The sequence below is a fragment of the Phaethon aethereus genome, assembly GCF_964289735.1.
Source record: "Phaethon aethereus genome assembly, chromosome: 1".
NCBI classification, from domain to species: Eukaryota; Metazoa; Chordata; class Aves; order Phaethontiformes; family Phaethontidae; genus Phaethon; species Phaethon aethereus.
Window position 1 is genome coordinate 151,827,250 of NC_138575.1, and position 22,686 is coordinate 151,849,935.

The 22,686-nt window shown below is 41.9% G+C and overlaps 2 protein-coding genes across 2 annotated transcripts in view; one reads left to right on the top strand and one right to left on the bottom strand.

Annotated features, from left to right (window-relative positions):
- The window catches only part of LOC309407968 (pinopsin-like), a gene marked incomplete at its 5' end in the record, with an annotated part of 92,699 nt that extends 92,155 nt beyond the window's left edge, over positions 1–544 (top strand). The window contains one exon of the mRNA XM_082003654.1: positions 288–544. Coding sequence (XP_081859780.1) covers positions 288–515 — 228 coding nt within the window. The 3' untranslated portion in view covers positions 516–544. The remainder of the gene's footprint in view (positions 1–287) is intronic.
- The window catches only part of ST6GAL2 (ST6 beta-galactoside alpha-2,6-sialyltransferase 2), a gene marked incomplete at both ends in the record, with an annotated part of 48,126 nt that overhangs the window by 2,347 nt on the left and 23,093 nt on the right, over positions 1–22,686 (bottom strand). The window contains 4 exons of the mRNA XM_082003643.1: positions 11,429–11,603; positions 12,722–12,823; positions 15,978–16,075; positions 20,316–21,318. Of these exons, the coding sequence (XP_081859769.1) occupies positions 11,429–11,603; positions 12,722–12,823; positions 15,978–16,075; positions 20,316–21,318 (1,378 nt within the window). The remainder of the gene's footprint in view (positions 1–11,428; positions 11,604–12,721; positions 12,824–15,977; positions 16,076–20,315; positions 21,319–22,686) is intronic.

Genomic DNA, 22,686 nt, shown 5'->3' on the forward strand with positions numbered 1-22,686 from the left:
TTCTGAAAATGTTTTAGATTATTCTACAGCTTCACACTTTACAGAGTCTATGGTCTCAGAAAAGCTAAGCATATCAATTTCAAAGGAAAAGTCCACAAATTTAAGTGAACTTTAGTCTTAAGCAGCAAGAAACACAGATTCATGGTGAAAAAAATATTTAATCGCTATTTGAGCAAAAAATATGAGCTTAATAAAACATGCTTCCTTGCCTCCGAGCTGTTACAGAGATGCTCTGAATTGTAGCCTGCCTAGCAACTATGTCTAGAATTGTTTGTTTGTTATTTCAGTTTTACAAATGCTTTCGTCAGCTTTTCCACTGCCAACCTCCTTCCTCCACTGATGGAGAGCCCACCTGCCACTCCAAGGTAACTGTTATCCAGCTGAATCAGAGGACGGACGGAGGAAATGTGTGCAATAACGAACAACGACCAGAAACAGACGGTAAAATCACTTCTCTCCTGCACCCAGAGCCAAGCCTGGGACCAGTTTCAAAGGCTGCACCACCAATGTCTTAGGAAAATTGGCTCTGACGGAAAGAACAAGCCTTAACTAGAGTGTGTTTCATTTCACTGCCACATTACCCAGATAACCTTAAAATTAACAAAGCAAGTTGGCATTTGTGGGATGGGAAAACTGTCAAGAACAAAAAATGGGAGTCTTTTATAATTTTCTTAATAACAGTAAAGATGGCCACATCACTGCAGGTATGGTTCAATAATGACAAAATTATAAGCAGTATCATTGACTTTCCTGTAAATTAGTTAATGGAGCACTTAGAAGTGATAGAGTTTTAGTTCTTAGTGATCTGTGGATCAGTGTCCTCCAGAATCAATCCAAAAGGCACGCTGCGTTATCTCATTTTGCTCCTTGCCTTTCCTGCCGTGTTCCATTCAGTCCACGTCTTGGGATTTCAGATTAGGTTGCGCATAAATAACTGTAATTTCTGACAGTCCACTCAAGTGTTTGCTCATGCTGTACAATGGTGTTTTGAGGGAGGAAACACAGTGACTCGACAGGCTAGTTTCTGAGTGGTAACAGCTAATTTACAGCACATCTTCGTGTTGAAGTCTAGGGTCAACAAGCTGAAAGATGAGCTAAGACAACGAGTAGAGATTACCACCTACAGAGGTGTCCCTGGGCTACAGAGGCCTATGTGTCCTGGGGGAAATGGGAGCACTCCCAGGACTTCCAGATCTGGTGCACATGTCAAATGCCTAAACCCTACTCTGGGGAAAAACGGTGGTCAGTGGCAGCCTTTTTCTCCTTGAGCACCTCCAACATCGCAGACCCGCAGCCAAAGAGACCAATGGTGCAGTACAACCAGCACTCCCATCCCAACCACCTATGGGTGAGATCCCAGGGCACACAGGATTACACACTCGATCTTCATGAACCCAAGTAGCAAGGTCCCTCCACTTTGCTATCGCAACCTCCAAATTTTCTATTGGAATGATCTGCTCCTGCTGTTTCTTTCAAAAACAGAAGGTGGGATAGCACTATATTTAAAAAGGGGGGGAGGGAGGAAAAAAAAAATTTAAAAAGCTCTTTTTAGAGAAGAAGTTGGGTTTTTTTATATGACTAGAGCCTTCACTAAAATAGGGAATAAATGGATTCTGTTCTGTCATGTGCTTTAGAGGATGTGAACACCCCTCCACAGGGGACAGCCCTTGTGTTGTAGAGCCATTGCTGCAACCTAAGTTTACAAAAAATTAATTGATTAATTGAGCATCTTTAAAAGACTAGCAGCAGTTTAGACCATGAGGACATTTACACCAGTCCACATACTAGGTTATATTCAATTTTTGTTCTATTTACTTTCTAATGCCATGTCTGGCTTGTTTTTCTTAAGTCCCCAAAACAAAGCTGCCAACAGGGCTCCCTGGGCTATGGGTATCACGCTCCTGCCCATGATTTTTAGTACCACTCTTTAACTCAATTTCTCTCTTTGCTTGGTGTTAACATTGCAGTGAGTTACTGACATCTGTATCCAACAGGTATAAGTGTGCCAAGCTGTCTGTATGTTCATCTACCTCACAACTCAGTTTTCCCATCTTCCTTTCTCTCCCCCAGTTACCTTCAGTGATCTTGTAATTTTTTTGAAATTACTAATAGCTTTTTAGCACTTACCTGTTCCCCAAAATATTTTTTTTTACATCATGTTTGAACTTTTATGTTTTGGATGCAATCTCAAAGAAGAGATGCACCTGACTGCTTGCTGACTTGATCTTGCTTCTGTTAACCTGTTTTGTTTGCCAGTCTGCTCTGTGAAGTCCTACCTCGCTTCCCATTTGTTATCTTTACACATCTCTTTCTGCATTATCGCTTACTAGGTTTCTCTTCTGTAGATTAATCTCTTCGCATTTCTTCCTGTACGTATTAACCTGTAGTTTCCAAGGGTCCCTTGTCTACTTTCTTTCCCTACATTGCCCAGAGAGTTACATGCCTATCTACTTCTTTCTTTCGTCCGTGTACTCTTCACACCACTGTCCCATTCAGTATCGTGTGCAAGTTTGTTTCACATCTCAGCACTCCTCCATGATCATCAGCATCAGTATGAATGAAAACCACATTGCTTGATAGTGTAGGGTGAAGAATTTCCATAGGATACACTTCAAAATTTGTCTTTGCTCACAGTCCTTAAGTTAGTTTTCAGTCAATGCACAATTACTACATATAAAACAGCACAGACTGGCTTACACACGACCTAAGGAGATGTTAATGAGCATGATGAGATAATTGTTGTCCCAACACCTTATAGTCTGGACGGAATTAATCTCACTGAGATGTTCATGTCCATCTCTGACCTAGCTGATCTAAAGCACTCTTTATAGACAATGAAGAAGACAGGCATTTCTAGGGCACAATTCATCTGACATTTTAGATGTCTGCTCCAGGATGGGATAAATTGTTCCCTGTAAGTGTTGTTGCTCTCCAGTGACTAGGCAGAAACTGCAAATAAGAGTCTGGCACTTGCTATCAAGCACCTTCTCCTCCACCTCCACTCTGCTAAGTCAGAAGTTTTTGGAGCTTTGTGAAAAAATAATGTAATTGCCTTTTCCAGGAGCACTGTCTGAAGAAAGTAAAACAAGGTGTGATTCATCTGACCAAATGTGCCCACTGGTGCAGCTACCCACACCTGAGACAGGTATCACAGACTCCTTTGCTGTCAGTAGAAGAAAGTGGGCACTTTTAGGAAGCAGCACATGTCTACTCATCCCTGAGTAGACATTTAAAAATGGATCCTACAAGTCATGCCCCAGAAGTTCCCGTTTCTTTCTGTTGACCGTAGGGACAGCCTGAATGGCAGCACAGATACCTGTAGTGCATGACTTCTCCCTGCACTCCCAGTACAGGGCAAAAATTTCTCACGAAGAGGGGAACATAGGTCTCATCTATATTTAAGAGGTGCCTGTTTTTCGCTGTAAAAAGTCTGAGGCTGACTAACACAAATACAGACCTGCACTAGAAACATCTAAAGCTAGGTGGCATGAGTCCTCCTCTCTGACTGACCTAGCCATGGATCATAAACAGAAGTCAATTTTAAGCGCAACAATTAAGTGGAGAAATGTCTTTTTTTACACTCATAAGGATTACGTTACGGGAACAGGAGTGAAAGCAGAGAATTTCAAAGTATTTACAGAAGGAAATATTTCTTACTTAAGAAAAAATAAAACCCGAAAGGGCAAGCCTACAGGCTATAGCATGTAAACATCAAAAAAGGGTGAAGTACTCCTTAGAATGAATGCCAAGAGAAGTCCACGGGGCACAAAGCAAAGTCTGCTTTTCATCAGCGGGCCCTAAAAAAGCTCAGTAAAAACTAGATTAACTAGATTAATTGGATTAATCTAGTAGTAGCAGTATTCCTATTGTGCCTAGGGGGTTTGGTCAAGAACCCGTTAAGCTCCAGTACAAACCAGCGGAAATATTGCCAGTCTGAGTGATGACGTTGCCATGAGATCTGTGGAGGGGTCTGGAGGGAACTCTGGATTCAGAGTCCCCTCAGAGCAGGGACAACTTTGAAGTTAGATCAGGTTGCCTGGGGTCCTGTCCAGCTCAGTATTGAGTATCGCCAAGGATGGAAATGTTCCTGACAAATCTTTCAGAAGTGTACCGAAGCATGCAAAAATGCTATTGTAGGCATGACTCTCAAACCAGCAAGCAGGTGTAAGAATGACCATTAGACCTGGTATCTTCCAGATCTGACACGTAAGCTTTAGAACTTTTGGAGCTTAAATATCCAATCTAAATTTCATAGTGAGGAAAAAGTCAGGGTATCTGGCATGATTTTATGTTTGGCAAACATGACTGGTGAAACCATACATTCAAAATCACAACTTAAGACATTTCTACATAGGCCACTCTAATTCTAATACCTTACTGGATTTTCAAAAGTCCCACTTGGATTACAGCTGTGGAAATGGAAAAATGCAAAATAATTCTGCCTGTGTGGAGAAAACTTGTTTTATAGTAGAACATTCAAAGGTGTGCTTTATGAATGTTTTATAGTTGAATGATAATGTTCCTAAGTACTGTATTGATGAAAAAAAATGGTGAGCATAGAATATTCTTTTAAAAATATTTTAAAATGTATTTTTCCAAAGAAATGATATAGCTGTCAGAGAAACAGTCAACTTGCAAGTTTCTTACAACAGTACAATGACAATGTTAGATTCTAATAAAATATTAGGTATTTCAAAATCCTCAGAAAGATGTGTTACTTTTTTTTTCCTATTTGGCAGGTATCTATGGTGTCAGAAGTGTTGGGTATGGTTTAAACTTAGTCCAACTGGCACAAATAAACTCCTGAGCTTTTACAATCTGTGCAGAAAACATTTAAACCAGAATTAAATTAAGATTAAATTCTGTGCATGGATAGTTTATACAAATGAATATATACTATGGATTCTAATCAAAAGGAGAAAATGTTTTTCAATTTGTTCTTGGCAATTCTAGTGACTCAAGAGGTTTTGAATTTCCAACACACATCTTTTGTACAGTACAATTAGGCTTTCTGGCTAGCACACTAATTTAAACAGAATGTTCTCTATTTTACAAGTAAATAAAATATAGTTTAGTATACCTGAATACAACAGATGCTGTATGAAGGCATCTAGAATAGTAAGTGTAATTCAAACATTTAGCAAGAACTCAGCATCATTTTATCAAAATGTATGAGATGCTGAAAACATTTAAATACACATAATCTGATTATTATACTCATAATGTGTCTCATTTCACACACACCACAAATTTAGTTACAGAAAAGAATTTAGCTAGACTCACTAGTGAGTTTATGTTTGAGAATATGTGCACTGGAAAGCATGACAAATAAAGCATTTTGTTTTCTCTATGTTAGTCTACTTCCATAGTCTCTATTTGTCCTCTCTTAATTGGATCTCAGGTACCACAGGAAAACCTGTCACTCCTTGAAACTGGGCCAAATGTGCCTCAGTTACTCTTTGGAACATATAGTAAAAATAGCTCTGGCTTTTTAAAATACTATGTTTCTAAAAAAAGAGTTCTTTTCCCTTTGTTTAGTTCATGAACTATGACAAAAACTAAGCACAGGAAAACACTACCTAAATTTATAGAAAACCAAATATTTACTATGGAATTCAATAGTCACCACATGGCCCCGTGCCTAAGCTTAATAAGTTGTGCAGTATTTCTCATCTTTGATGTATAGATACTGGCATTATATAGTAGGCCTAGAAAATGACATATTTATCACTTAATGCTGCATGCAAAAAGCAGTACATTAATCTCAATAATATAGTCTGATAATATGAGTGTAGACTGGAAAATGCTGACCAGTAATATACAATTTTAAATGGATTAATCAAATTTGGGTGATACACTAGAATAGTAAAGATTTTTTTATATGGTTTGGGGTGCTGTAAGAGGAGAGTTTGCTCTTTTATCTCTGTATTTCAGGAAGCAGAAGATGCTTAAATTTCAGAGTGCTTTTTCTTAGAAGAAGAAGAATTTAAAGCTAATGTATTTGGAGGTATTATTTATTTGTGTGATAATACCTGAACAAAACTGAGCTGGAAAGAGTAAACGCTATTCTGTTCCTTCACCAGCTGCTGGTAAACAGCTGAGTAAGTAACTGTGATAAAGGCAACTCTTCATATGTCGAAATGTTTTTTTTAGTTCATGCAAGTGTATTTTTTTCTAAGCAGAGCTGGAGATCAGCTGCGTTCTTCTATTTAATATGCTCTCTGAAGCCATTTTAAATTTAAGTTCTTAGTCATACAATGATCCGCTAACGTTGCAGTGTAATGATAGTCTTGCTTCTACTGTTGTCTCAATGCATGCAAATGAAGATTAAAATAATGTTATCAACTATTAAATGGCGCATAACTGTTAAATCTGTAATGTCAACTGTAAAGCCTCAAATAAGCCTTTCTTTCTTCCAACAATAAAGTAATCTGGGCTTAGTTATCATTTTGCATTCAGTGGCTCATATGTTGCGAAAAGCTACAACACATAGCAAAGACTACCACCTACACAGACCATGTTTTGATTTGGGAGTTAAAAAAAAAAAAAATACCACTGTCAGAGCTTTCAACTAGCTTTTTAAAAAGACAAAAGCTGCTGGGTGTATAAGGTTATATAAACATGAATTTCAAGTCAAGTCACCTTAGAAGACGTAAGCTACCAAAGTGTACTGATGGACTAGGGTAAGTAGGAATTCATGGCAAATCCAGCTAGTAAACAAGGGACAAGGCAAAATCTTCATTAAAAAAGTGTAGATAACCTAGATATTATTAAAGAGCCCCCAAGCTTTCCAAATGCTAACGAACCATACCATCCAATACACAAAGAATGCTGCGCTTGAGAAACTCAAGGAAGCATTTTTAGTCTTGGTCTTCAGATGACAAAAATGTAAGGTCAGAAGTAGGTTGTTTACATGGGCTAGCAAAGAGGGTATAGGAACAGTTTTCTTACAGTAGAATGGTAAAAATAGAGACTGCTGATTTATACACCATCAGCCTCAATTAAAAACTGAGCTTTGATATGTTCAGAAAGAGGGGAGGAAGACTGAGTTCATATTTCACAGTGAAAAATGTATTACTAGGAAGTGAACAGGTGACCCTTATTTCTCCTGTTAAAAGGTGGGGCAAATCCTTCCCTAACAACAGCGACGTTTTTTCAACTGTCAATATAGGATTTGCCAATGGAATCCAAATCCCAGATTAGGTGGTTGGATGCTTACATTTCTTCTGAGAAAAACGGAGTAAATGGAAGTCCAAGGTGAGATGTAACCGTATCAATACACATTTAACTAACCAAATTTTCAGCCAAATGTGAACCAACAAATTTACCTGCAAAAAGCCACCATGGCAATCGTCTAATGCTAATGCAAGATGATGAGATTACTGTGCAGAGTTTTCTTGAAAAATATGAAGGTGGCAGCTGCAAAAATGATACAAAAATAGGCAAGAATTGGTTCTCAAAGCTCATCTAAGGATTAGATTAGGGAGATAAACAGTAAATAATTTATAATGAGGAGTTACATTAGCTAAGATATGACAGGCCCCATAAGACAAAGTTACAAGCCAGGGAAAGTCCACATCAGTCTCAGAAAACAAGCCAAAAAAGACTCCTAGATTAAAATAAAAGGTAGATATTACCCTGGTGAACCTTTCCCCACAAAAAAAACACAACCTCTGCGTTTTCTTGGTTATTATTCATGGCCTTTGAGATGGCTGCACTAGAAAATACCATGCTGAAGGATGACTTGTCTGTGCCAAGTTAATGCTTCCTAGACATAGCATACCCCCAGAAGTAACACCTAACAAATGGGCCACAATTTGACAGGCAATGAGTTCATCCTGCTTTCAATGATGTCCTGAACTTACACCTATCACCAGGTTGGGCAGAAAACAATGTTATAGTAACAAATTTAGCAGAAAAGACTGTGGTCAGATGTGGGTCTGCACATAGCGTTGTGAAGGTGCAGCCTGGCATCAGTGATGGATTGGCTACCACGCGCTGACACGCTGTTCGGAAGAAAAACGAAGCCGGGAACATCTACAGGTTAGAAGCTGATGGAGAGAAACGCTACAGCTGGGACGTGCACTGCGCTTTCCTCACCCCAGCCACCAGCTATCACAGTGCTATTGCCTCTCCTCAGCAACACGCCGGCTCAGAGCTAAGGTACGTAGGGTTTTGGGGAGCCAGGGGCTCCAGGAGGGAGTTATGCTGAGACAGGGCATCCCATACCCCAAAAGAAGCACAAAAAACATTCCTCTCCCTAGCTCCCGCACGGTGGAGAAACTAGGGAAAAAAGATCCTATGTCTTCTCACACTCTCATTCCCCTAAAGTCACAGCGTGCAAGAGACTACCTCTTTCCCACAAATGACACACTGGCCCCTCTTCCAAGACTTAATAATATTGTGACTTAAGCACTTTAATACATCTATTAACAATGTTAAATGATTCCCCTGACATCAGTCACTGATAGTGACTCACTGTGGCAGAAGAACACTGTGAGAACACATTCCACCAAGCAACCTCCCTTTAGGAAGACTCAGTTTCTTTCAAATAGTGCTAAGCAGCAGAAATAGATACAATTCTCAGGTGAAAAATGTAATTACTGAAGAAACAGTCTAAGACCATCCTAAAACATTCCTGAAAGGAAACAGTCTGCTGTTTCCATGTTTTAATTTATATGTTTGTCCATATAAATGGGGGCTAAAAAGGGTTAAAAAGCTTGAAACAAAAGTGCTTCACTTGACCCATAACCATGGGGGGTTTTTTTTACCTTTTCCATGTTACTGGCAGCAACAGCGATTTGAACTGCTGCTCTTCCTCCACGAGTAACCAGCAGCTCACAGAGGGCTGCCTGACTTTCTGCTGGTGTAAATATGGCCAAACCAGATCCTTGCGCAGAGTCTGTATTCATTTTAATTGCAGAGTATTGCACACATACTTACGGTAAGTTATTCTAATAAAGTGATTAGAATCACTGTGGTCCATGCTATAAAGACCTTAGATTCAGGGATACAGGTGCCTCTGACTGAAAATTCATACCCTCTATTTACAACAGCCTATCTTCATATAGCTGTTCTGAGCACAAGGATATTAGCAGTTCATGGCCATTTAATAAACCATTTTCACATATCTTCTTGAAATTAAGACACTCATATTTTATGACAGCCATAACTTACCCATTCTTTCTATTAATTTTATAGGAAATGATTTTATAGATTTTTATAAGCATCAGGTAGAAGCTTAACATTCAGGATATGCCTTTTACACAGGTGCACTCAGTTGTGTCTGCCACCTTCAGTTCCAACGGGATTATTTGCTGCATGAGTTGTTGAGAGATACCTGATCTGAAGACCAACATGACTTTTCAGATTTCTGCCAAGCTGCATTATATTTTTAATGCTTTCTCTTGCCCTTTAAGTCCACTTTTGACAATATGCAGTTGCTGTTTCTGTGCCATCTCCCGGTTTGTATTACGTTACACATGCAATGCATAGACATCCATTCAATAAGGTGCTAACATAGGAAGCCACTCCCTAATAAAATATTTAAAGTACATCTATTGGAACAGTAGCTAGTTATCAAATGAGCTATTGAGATATGACTCCCAATAAGCTTGTCTTATTGCCTTGTTTTCCTAAAGCTAATAATAGTATTACCAAAATGTCTAAGCATATATTTTGGAAAAGAACAATATAAATAAAATTCCCAGTAGAGGAGAAGGAGGCAAATTTGCATTGTACACACAGAGTATATTTATCTGTACAGCTTTTGTTATTAATGTTGTTAATGTTTTTGCTGGTTTTCAAAGCCTTCTCTGCTTGAAGGATATTTTTTGTCAAAATTTGGGGTTGAAGATACTGTTCTATTCTTACAGTAAAATTAACTCAATTTCTTCAAAGAAAGCTTTTGAAGTGTTTCTTATATATGGTAGAAGTACAGATTGACGACACAATGATCCTCTTCACTGTTCTTATGATCAGCAGCTGTTAACCTATTTTTATAATAGAATGGTTTGGGTTGGAAGGGACCTCAAAGATCACCTAGTTCCAACCCCCTGCAGTGAGCAGAGATAACTTCCACTAGACCAGGTTGCTCAAAGCCCCGTCCAGCCTGGCCTTGAACACTTCCAGGAATGGGGCATCCATTGCTTCTCTGGGCAACCTGTTTCAGTGCCTCACCACCCTCATAGTGAAGAATTTCTTCCTTATATCTAATGTAAATCTACCCTCTTTCCATTTAAAGCCATTACTCCTTGTCCTATCATTACACACCCTTGTATAAAGTCCCTCTCCAGCTTTCCTGTAGGGCCCCTTTAGGTACTGGAACTTCACCATTCCAAGAAATGCTTTTGCAAAATGTGAATGCTGCTGGTGAGATCCTTCCACATGAGGAGACTTCTCCTTACAAATTTTCACTCAGGCCATAGATGAGCATCTCCCAGGTAGCTTTATTTTTTTATCCCCCCGAGAGCCTCAGCAATACTCCCCCTAAGGCCTTTTGGTGTGTTCCACAATACCATGGGATGCCACTACTGTATACAGAGCCCAAGATACGTGCTCAGAAATGGTTTTCCTATGTCAGATGCAATCTCAGGTATCTTCGCTTTCAGATTCAGATAGAAAGAATAAAAAGAGCATTTTTCTGACTGCAGCAAATACACAGACCAATATCACAATGTCAAGGAGGAAAGGATGGAGCTTCCAAAGCGGAAGATGGTATTTGGAGCTCTCTTGCCCTGTGTGTCTCTAGAAGCATGAATGAGGAACACCCTTGACTCAGCCTTGCTACTCTGACTACTTGTATCCTTTAGACATCCACGATCAGGACCTGCTATGCATCAGGTAAGTCGTCATGCTGGATGAACTGTGGGCTCAGTGCCAAATTATGCCCTGAGAAATACTAAGGAAGGACCAAAAAAATACGGTGAAATTCTGTTCTTTCAAGTGTAATAAGGAAGAGGATGCTTTGGCCACTTTCAGACTGAGCACTGGAAGCTGTGACAGAACATGGGAAATCCCATTCCTTGACCTGTGGAAGGAATACAGCTTGTCCTGTCAGACTGCACCAGTGATTTCATCCTCACTATAGGATCTGACATACACTTTCACTTCTTGTCTGATGCACCTCTGCTCTATGAACAATCCAGAAGGTTCTCAACAGATAAATTAATATGGAATAATACAAATTTCTCACAGATGTATGTTTTATAAGTATGGTACACATACTATGGTTGTGAAGGGCAAGAAAGTAGAACATTCACCCAACTATTTTATACTTCTCATATCATGTATTTTAGCTAGTCATTGTTTCAGTATAGAGCATCAAGAACAAACAATACACGTATATGGACTTGATCCTCATGCAATTTTACACATTTACAATTTTTAAATCTAATATGTCTACTGGGCTCATCTTTGATACACCTACCAATAAAACCTGAAGAAGGAGGGTTGGGCTGTATCTTCTCTCTAGTGTTCTCCTGAATGATGTCCCAGAGCTGCCATATAAACTTTGGATGGAGAATGTAAAACGGCTGGTTTGGATTCTTCCTGCGATGCTGTATGTAGGGAGTGAACAGATTGTAGTCTGGCTTCTTATACCACTGAGAGGAAAAAAAGTAAGAATTTTTATAATCTTACGTGTTTTGAACACATTTTGTTATTGTTTTTGTTTATAATCAATATGTTTTGAACACTACATGCCAAATCATGTGAACTAGTTTCATTCAAGTTCTCAGAACGGAAGCGCAGGTAGCAAAGCAGCCTGCACTGGTGGGTGCTGTCCTCACCGTGCATTACTCTGCTTCCTCTCTTTGTACAGAGACTCCCAATACGCAATTCACCGCAGCGGGATGCGCCAACCCCACCTCCAACTCCCAGGCGGTAAGTAAGGGGTTCAAAGAGCCCCGACAGAAGACCGAGGCGCTGGGGTGACCCTTCCTCTGGAAGTGCCCCCGTCCCCGGCAGCGGCAGCGCGCGCAGCAGCCTGGCAGCAGCCTGCAGAGGAGGCAGGCAGCCGCTGGTGTCCCTTGCTAAGGGAGTTCAGCAGATGAAGGTTTGCTTTCTACTTCACAGCCCGCTCAGCTCTGAGCTCCTTCTGCCAAGAACCATCAGATCAGCTGGTCCTCTGGAGCTGCAGCACCCGCCAAAGCAGGGACCACCCCCCAGTGATAAGCAGACGGACGCCTGCTGCTCTAGCAAGGGGGTGGGCAGCGGGGCACAGATGGCTGTGGGGGAGTGGACACAGAGGGAAGACTGGTGGGGGGGAGGCCTGAGAAATGGGGAAGGCAGCGAGAGAGATTTTTCATTAGGGTGTTTTATTTTGTCTGTGAAGGCAGAGGGGAAGGTGGGAAAAAATGGGCACAATTCTTCACCTTTACTGATAAAACCTCCTTCAGAAATCTAGCAATGTTCCCTCCTTGGAAACACAGAAAACTCACTGTTATGTGAAAATAGCAATATTTCATTAAAAAGAGCCATCATCCATCTATCCTAGCATCTCAGAGCATCTCAGTACAAGTGCTGGCTACTAAAAAGCCTTTGACCAATAAACCAGTTTTGACCAATTCATGCAGAAATAGCATTCCCGACTCCTTCGATAAAGTAAGACTTTGGGGTTCACTGTGACAAGTGGGAACCAGGAGACTGAAGTACCAAATACATTCATTTTCTCCAGTGCTTTCAGACCGGTTGGGAAGAAAGGACCAAGCTGACACCTTACCACGTTCAGGTTTGCAGAGTAGGGGGCAGGATCCCAGGCTACTAAGATAACATCCTTGTACAAGGAGCTGTCAACAAAATGATGGTTTGGGTTGGTGAGAATCTGCAAACACAAATGCAAAGAATTGCAAAGCGTTAAAAGCAAGTGGGATCCAGAAAAATGGCAAAATCCTTCTCTAAAATGAACAGTCCTCCCTATGCTGCTGTTTGTTCTGCTTTAATTCTGGTCAATTTTAAGCATCTTGTTTTTTTTAAAAAATATATAAAAAAAGAGCTTAGCCATAAACAGCACTCATGACAGTTTGAAGTAGCAACATGCTGAATTACTCTTCATCTATCTGTAAGGGGTGTGATGGGACTGCTTGAGATGCTGCATAATTGTATATCAACGTTACTGTGTACTCTGGAACTTGAAAATGAAAGCTACAGTATTTCAGACTGCCTGCAGGATCCTCCTCCTAGACACAGAGCAGCCTTCTTTGAAGGGCTACAAGCCTCCAAGGATAATGTCTTCCCCCACTGCCTTTTGGTTGCTTTCTCACTTCAACAGCAAGACAGTCTCATTTCAAGCAACTCCAAAAAAGCAAATTAGACCATGACTGTAAAAGCTGGTATACCCAGAAAAATAATTCCAGGAACAGGCATGTGACAGGGCTATTTTTGAAGTAACTTTCATATTGCTCTGATCAACTGCTCTCACATAACTGCCTCCCGCATCTCCTGGTACTCTGGCTGATCCTCTGCCCCACTGGAAGTTTACTTTTCATTCCTGGGGGCTCATCCCTTCCCAGACCCTCCACACCTAAACAGATCTCTGTGATCCCTGGTGTATCCAGTCTCAGGCAGGATTGAGCTGAATGATTTCAGCACTGGTTGAAACAGCATGAATTCGGCTCCAGCTGTTAAACTAATCAACATTTTAGACAAATAAATTCATACTAATTTTCATTTCCCTTTAGGATCCAATGAGCCATATTTGATTATGCATATTTTTCTTCAGAAAAATAATATTGTTGCCATAGCAATATTCTTCCTACCATAAACTTTGAGCTTAATGACTTCCCATCAGCCTTCTACAACAAGAACAGAATTAGTCGCGCTGCCATCAGCATCCCTAGCAATAATTCTCAGAGCAGTTTTTGCCTGAGAACATAAACTCCTTTTTGGAGAGTACAGAGTAAACAGACCAAAAGGTCAAGCTTTTAAAAACTCTGTTCTACAGTTATCACACAAAGGAGCTCTTACTTGCCTTTCAGTAAGCAAGAGTCCCTTGGAGGTGTTATCCACAGAAATTTCACTCTTAGTGAGCTTGCATTCATATGTATGAGACGAGTTTCTTCTGGAATAACAACATCTGTTGTGGCTGCATTGGCTTCCTTCATGTCCTTTGAGCTTTCACAGCGGAGAACATGAGGGAAGAAGACGGCCACAGCAGCCTCTCTAATCAACTGAATGGAGGAATTTCCAACAGCGAGGAAGGAAGGAGGGTCAGTAAACCTGTATGGGTAACCCATCTTCAGCACTGGCAGGGAAAGCAACTTTTATCAAGTGGGCCAGGCAGACTTCTCTCCCAGGGAGGGGAAGGCCAGTTTCTCAGTAGGTGGCTAGAGCATCGCGGGTGGCTTCTGACCTCTTTGAAGGAACAGAAAGGTGGTGAGAATATGAACATTTGTGAGGAAGCTGTGTGAGCTGATCTGGCCTGAATTTTAGCCATGCCCTGTGTTTTCTTGAGAAGCCTTGTGGAGAGCAAGCAACATAGGGTGCAGCAGAGGAGACCATGGGACCCCTCCATTACCACCCTGCTGGGAGTGTATGGCAGCAGCTCTGGGAACCAGGAGGACCCCAGCCTGCTGCGAGCAGCAGAGAGCAGCTAATTTGCCCCTTTAGTCTCTCTGAATTCGCTGCGGAGCAAACAAAGCTCAGATCACTCCCTGGAGGCATTTCACTCTTCTCCTATGGGGAACCTACTGAAACTGGTCCCCTAAATAAAGTTTCCAAACCCTCCTCCTTGCCCAGCACAGGAGTTCAGGCATGGTCAGCAACCAGGGTGTTTGGGCTAATGGTAAAACAAGGAACAGTCGGGGTTTGGGGGAAAGGAAGAAATAAAATAAATGACATTAAGGTCAATGTTCTCCAACACACTGATTTCAGCACTAAAGCCAGAGTAAGATATTTCTGCTTTCTTCCCCTTGAGCAAAAGAAAGGGGTCATATTTATCACAGATAACTTCAAAGATCTGTCCTGTGGCCTCACAAAGAGCTACAAAATGAGTGGGAAGGGAATGACAGTGAACAGTCCTCTATGTAGTGGCAAAAAACATGAACTTATACACACATCCTGCCCACCAAGGATGGACTTTGCATGGGCAGTCACTCAAAGACAAAGAAGAAAAAACTAATTTATAAGAATGACAGTAAATGAAAATTTTGCTCTCACTCAGCAAGAATCACTATGTACAGAGCATGCTACATGGCCAGCCATACTACTGGTGTTGACTAAGTAAACTCACCATTTCAATACGTCACAAAATTTCACAGTAATTCTGTTGCTGCTTTTTGGCTGCATTTCATAAAGAGGAAAGAGGCTTGGTTTGCCCAATACCAGGGCTCAGGCAATAGTTTTTTCAAAATTGAAGAACTACTCTCAACCATAAGGTGTCACTATAGCTCAATGCACAACTATTTGTTGACAACCATATGCAGAAAATCCCATTTTCTGCTTCCATTCAGATGAACAAACTCACCTTATGTGTAATATCCAGTGTACATTAAAGTTTTCTACTAGTTCATTTCAAATTTTTAAAGAACGATGACTCGCCTGAAGTTATGTATTACGACAACTCAGTTCCCATTTCTTTCACCTTCCAGCAAGGAAATAATTGGGGAACTAGAGAATATGAGAAAAGAGCTTTGGGATCCCCACAGCCCAGGCTTTGTGAAGATCCTGGAGGCAGTGTGGTGAAGGTCTTCTGTACTAATGGCTCTGGCATCCTGCAGAGCCTTTACAGATGTAGGACACATGAGAAACTTCACAAACCAGTTCTTTGACACGAGGGTATCAACTAACTACTGCAATCACTCTACACTGACAGCAGCGTGAACCATCCCTGTAAGGGAGAATTTATACCTGCTCTACATCATGACTGTTAAATCACTAGCTGTTTCCCAGATTACCCAACACCTTCTCAGAAGTTACGAATTTAATGTCATATTGTACAGAAGTGACATTGACTTGAATTCACAAAAGGAAGATCTTACCTGAGAGTTAATGATCCTCATAGTTGTTTTATTTCCAACATCCTTTTCATAGCCATGTGTTGGAGCAGAATTAAATCTTAGAACAGCATCATGAGAATCTAGGAGCACAAATGAGGGTGTAATTTTTATTTTTCTTAGTAATATAGCACATACAAAACAAATTATCTAAACTAACATAAAACTTACATATTTCTCCGAATCTTGATATTCTAAGGACAATAAACATTCTACTATGCACAAAGAAAAATCTTCTTGCATCTGCCATATGTTATTAAAATACATCAGAAAAAAAGTTCAGAATAATCGATTAATTTAGCTTGCAATACTTAAATATTTCTATTAATTGGATAAACTTGGTGCGGGAAGTTTATTAGTACATTCAGTACACACAGTTGCTCACTATTTCTATTGCAAAATGTACAAAGAATTACTCCATGCAAAAGCATGCTAATTGCAAGGATATCTAATTGCACATTTGAATGAATAATAATGCTTAACTATAAGCTTGTGCTTCACAGTATTTTATACTACCTGAAAATCTCAGACTACCCCAAACCTATTAATCATACTTTGTACTTATTCTCAAGGTCAGTAAAACTCTTAAAGACTCTGTGAAGTCAGCCCACAAACCTGCTCATACACAGAAATTTGAGGATCCCTTGGCAGCAAAGATCTAACAGAGCTGAACTGTCAAAAGTTGCCCCACAAGCTGTTGACCTCAGAGTCATAGAGAATAGAAAGCAGCTATAGGTCAAGTAATGGGTCAAGGGTAGACACTATGTGCAAGCCTCCGTTGGATAGAAGATAATCACCCTCCCAGTGCTTCTTTTACGGGGCTCTCAAAGCCCAAAAGGTATGAAGGAGAGTAAGACACTATATCCACTGCCCAGAAACACATAGCCCCCTGTTCGGTCTACTTTTATCCCTTCTATCAGTGGAAGCAGAGAATATGATTCAGGCCAAAATGGGCATGAAATGCCTTAAACCATATGTAGCATATACAGCTGTTTATCTCTAGTCACTTAAAATGTGGTTGTCTGTAGCTCAAAAATGGAGGAGGCAGAAGTTTTCAAAGATAACCAACATGCTTCAGTGGAGTTCAGGCCTGATCCTATCAAACTGGGATCTTCCATCCTTTTACACCTTTACTCCACAGTTGTAGTCCAGACAAGAAAATGTGTGACATGAAGCCAGCAGACCAATCTTAGCCATACTTGATTGCTTTATCATGTTGTGTCTGAAAAGAGAGATTTTTGCCAAATGTCCACCGAGCCCAACTCCTCAGAAGCTAAGAAGGAATGGAGGCTTTTTCAATATCCCCATACAGGGACAACCCTAGCCTCAACATCTAGCCTTCACCTGCCTAAACATAAGCATCTGGATTGCGTAGGAGCTAGAGGACATGAAGTCAACAGAAGCTGCAGGTACTCCACATTTCTGTAGAAGGAAAAATAAAAAAAAAAAAGGTCCTTTATACTTGAACATGTTAAGAACATAAATTTGGACCTGCATTTGACAACTTTTTCACAATCTATTGACTAAGAACTTGGGAATCGGGTTGGGAAATAGGAATTGTATGGTTTGTAACTTGAGAGACAGTGTGCTGCATTTCCAACATTATTCATGCTGGTTCTTCATATCAAGAGTAAACACCTTTCCTTCACCATAAAATATATGATCAGGACACAGCCTAACACTGATTAACAGCTGGTTTTAAGTCAACTGACTTTAACCTTAATAAGTAGTTGGAGATAACCATTTAAAAGATATAAAAAGTTTGGGTTTTGTTAGCAGACCCCCTTCTGATGATGCCAAAATGGTTGGGTCTCCCATTAAATAGCATGATCACGATGGGAGTGTTTGCTGTACTTGCGCCGTACTTCCGCACCTAGCTTCATTCAAAAACAATTGGAAGGGTGGGAGGAAGGAGGGCAAAAGGCAGAACACAAATTAACATTTCTCTCTGCTTTTCTAATAGGAGCACAGAAGAGGGAGCTAAAGGCCTATGAAGAGAAAGGTCATCTGTTGTTGCTCTCAAGCCTTTTTTTCTTTCGGGAGGATAAATAGTACAAAGCCTTTTGCCTGCAGCAACTTCATCAACCAAGGCTCTACAGCCCATGGCCCAAAAACAGGAACTCACGCATGGGGTGTTCTCCCCTGCTCCCTAATGATGCCGACTTTGCCGCGTCTCTCTGGAGACGGAGGTTCTCAGCACGGGTGCCAGCCTGACTCCATGAAGGAGCACCACTGGCCGCCCAAGATGCCTCAAAATGGCAGGTTTGCTTGCACTTTCAACCAAGCGCTGGCAGCCCTGGGGCCAGCTCTGGGAGAGGCCAGTCCTCTCGTACCGCTGTGCATGAACAGGGAAAAAGAGCATCTTGTACAGTCTGATCTACCCCTTCCTGGTCAGACTCTTCTCACTTTCTCAAGGACTGGAAAGGAGGTAGAAAGGCATGGCCAACACCTCAGCTGCAGGGAAGCATAACTTCTTCCCCATGGAAATAATAATAATAATACAAACAGATGCTGAGGCTTCCATTTTCCATTGTAAGTGGGAAACACTGGCACAATGTCTCCAGTATATTAACACTTCCCAGGAGTCGCAGTGACCACCAAGACCTGTAGATTTGCACCACCCTTCTCGGGTGGCTGTCAGGAGTCAGTTGGCCCCCCACAGTTCTGGGCCAAATTCTCTGATCACTCGCAAGTACCTGCCCATGGCCTGGAAGACACTTAGAAAAAAAACTTCTGTGCCTCCTGCTGCCCCACACGCTTTCCTGTATAACAAACAGGAGAAGATCTGAAGCTTCAGTGTAGGCCCTACCAACCAGCATCTCCTCCCTTTAGGCAGCATCAGGTGACAATTTCAGGATTAAATCAGCAGCTCTTCCCCAGAGAATGGCCTAAGCCTTCTGTCCAGGGGTGTTCCCGAGAGAACGGGTACACACAGGAGCATATGGGCCCCAGGTACCATGCCAAAATCCACACCTGGGCTTCACCTGTGCATGCAAATATGCCACGATGCACACTGTAATATATAAAGGTGCAAGTATGTCACAGTGTGCTAAGGATTCTCCAGTACAGCAGCGTAAACTGGGTGTACCTGGGAACACTGACAGAAGACGATTTTGTTCCAGCCAAGGATAACACACTGGAGAAGTGAGTAACTGTTAAGCTATTTCACCCCAAAGATTTCTGTATCAGTGGGGCTTCCTGTGAAACTGGGGGTTACTCTGGCGTGATTTTTGCTGCAGACCGGCTGGGCACCTGTGCTGTCCTGGAAGCTTATTAGAATAGTTTGATAATGATGGCAGCTCTAATATATCCCAGAGATTTAAAGAAAATCCATCTGTGTCGAAGAGATGATACAGTGCGATGAAGCAGGTATTAGGATGTGAAGTCCTGGAAGATGGCAGGATCAAGGAGTGCACATCAAAAGGTTTTTACAGAGAGCTGAAGGAGGTAACTCTTCTTGCTCCAGAAGCAAGTTCGAGACATACATTTCATCCTTCTTTCAGCACTCTTAGCATACTACACGTGTACTACTAAAATGGAGAACTACTGAGACATTAACTCAGTAATTTTTGAAACGAGAACTTAAAACTGACCTGTGTTAGTTTTACAGCTCCACAATCCTCTTCTGAATAGCTACCACAAAACTCCCACCTTGAAGTGGGGAATTCTGTGTGATGCTGACATCTCAGCACACCTGTAACCCCACTGACTCAGTGCAGCAATGGAGAAAATCAATGGGAGGAGATAGATACCTGAACTGATTTAAATCCACTCTTAGAAAAGAGGTCATGGGACTTGACCTCAGCACACGAGGCTGCTCAAGGGTCTGAATTCTGTATGTCTGTGAACACTAAACGTGTAAGAGGTGAAGAGGATGCTCTACAAAGTTCGGTTTGGGATAGCAACAGCACAAGTAGTTTCTTTATGAGCCATCACAAAATACAGACAGGTACAACACAGCTTTGCAAAATAAAACCTGAACATGGCTCTAATCTGCTGGAGAAATAAAACACACACTGCAGCAAAATGTCAAAGATGGCAGATCTGATGAAACCAGTGCCTCCTTTATAGTACAAGCTGTAATATGATAAGAAGGCATCATTCTTTTCTTTAAACCAAATTATGACTTCAGGCCTTATTTTCCTTTCAGTTATATTGTCCTGAAAGCGAAGAGCTTCACTGAAATCCATAAGCTCATGTAATGCTAGTGAGAACAACCAGGCTTTAGAGACCTATGCTTGAGAAGAATGAACCTTCTGAAAGACAAACATGAACACGTACACGTACATATCTGTTGCACACAAATAGATGCATTTCACCCACCTATTTCATCCCCTAGAGAAGAATTCAGTATTGCACCAGCAGACATAACTACGGCACAGCTTCCAAAGCCATGTGTATACAATTTACCCAGTGGAATTTGGGGAACGTGCTTTTCCCATCCAAGAGTGGAGAAGGGAGCCTCCTTGCCATCTATTGTTTTCACATTCACCCTTTCTTTTAGCTCGCAGAATAGCTGGTCTCCTGTCAACTTGGAGTTTCGTTTCCTCTTGAACCGCACCCCATGCTTATTGGTGCTCAAATAATCTTTCATCGCCTTCTGCAGTCGAGGGTTTAGCATCTTGGAAGAGACATCCCCTTTCCAAAGCTTGTAAAGAAAGGATTTCGACATTGTGGAATATAGCCCATCCCAGTCATCAGATTCATCAAGCATCTGGCTTCTCTGGTGCTTTGTGCTCCTTCTCCTCATTCTTCTCTGGTGGCTCCAGTTGTTGTGTAAAATATTTACTTTTGGATTATCCTCATCGGCTGAGATGAATTTTGCTATTTGTTGAAGGTGGTTGTGTGACCGAGGCTGACCAGCAGCAAATAAATAATCGTCATTCACTTGGTAGAAAGCGCTTTTTGATTTTCTTCCTATCTGGGATGGAAAAAACTCATCTTCACTTCTAAAGGCATCTTCCACATCCGTCCATTTCTTAATACTTCCCGTCCCCGATTTAAATGTACCTAAGAGATCTTCATTAAGAAGTACCTCATTTCCATCAATGGTTTCAGAGAATGATGGATCGTGTATGGCTCCCATGATGACTCTCTGCTTGCCCTGAAGGGGCAGAAGCCTCTTAGTTTCAATGTACGAAAAGGAACTGGGAACTGGTTCAGCAGTGTTGCTATCTGTAAAATAGATGAATATCACCAGAAAAAGCAGACCCCATGCGAAGATCCCGAACAGCATGAGTTGTTTCCATTGCTTCAAGTTAGGTTTCATGGCAATGCCTTTACCAGCTCCTCTGTGCCTTGAAGTATTGGTGAAGGAAAACGAAACCTGGAAAGAACATCAAATATTAATCAAGAACTGTTTTAAAAATAGATACAATCCAGAAATATCCTAACACGCTTTGCTAGAAGGTGCAGAATTAGCCTCCGAGCTGTAGCACGGAGGATTCAGAAGCAGAAAAAAACTCCAGAGCCTGCAGCCACTGCAGGAGTGACACGCTTTGGTGGTAACCACGCAGCGACAGCTGCTAGCTAGGAAAGAAGCCGGTGGCCAGTTTCTACAGTAACACTGGATCCTGCCTTCGGGGAGATCATGTGCCTGCCTGCTTCTGCTACACGGAGCGTAGCGTTCCAGAGAGCAAGAGCAAAACCCGTGCCCGGCTGTATGCGCAGCAGGGACGGTATCAGCTGCCTTCCCTTTTGCCACTGGAAGTCCTCACACAGTGGGACGGCGAGCAAGCCTGTCCCCAAAGGGACCAGGCAGGGACCACAGCCTCTCAGCAGGACAGCCCTCCTCTGCCCACAGCCCCGAAAAGGCAGTGCTCTACAGGTATCGTCGAGGGGGAGCAGGGAAGAGCGTCACACCGGCGGGTCAGAAGGGAGCCTTTTCTTCTCCTCGGTTGGCGTGACCTGGCACAGCGTCAGTGGGCCACATCATTGCTGGGGAGCGCAGCCCAGGACGAGACCCGAATACGAGAGCGACTGTTGCACCTCTGCTGCGGATGCTGCGCGCACACTGAGGTGGCATGAAGGAGCTCTGCACGTCAAGGCGTGAGGGGTTTGCATTTTCCAAAAAGGGGAAGGGATGGCACAACTAACTAAATACACGCCTTTAGGGTAACGCTAGAGATTTACGTAAAAGGGGTAGGTTGGGAATGTCAGGCCTAGACTTGGAAATCTGTGCTCTACTAATACCTGGGGATTTTGGACAGCTGGTTGCATTATTGGAGGGACGCATGGTCCAAAATGAAATACAGTCTGACCAAGGGGGCTGCGTTCCAAGGAAAATGCACTAACACATTGCTGGACCATCACACACGCCATGCCCTTAAACGAACTCACTTGCTTAATCAAGTGGCATGGCCACCGATGGCAGAGCGGGCTGAAGAAAGTCCTGCCATTCCTAACATGCCTTATCGTTCACCTCCCTGACGCATGGTCATTGTCCGCCTCCATTGCTACACCGCAGTGTAACTCAGCATACTACTTAGTGACAGATCGCTTACCTGATCTGGATTAAAAATAACCCCCTTCTTTCAGAGTTTTGTTTCTAACCCCATATGTCTCAATAAGCACTTAATGGCGGGACCTACCAGCCACTTGTACCAGCCAGCTGCGCTCAGAAAAGGGAAAAATGGAGCAGGGGCAGGCTTGGATTTCAGTAACAGGCTGCGCCTCAGGAGCCACCGCCTCATCA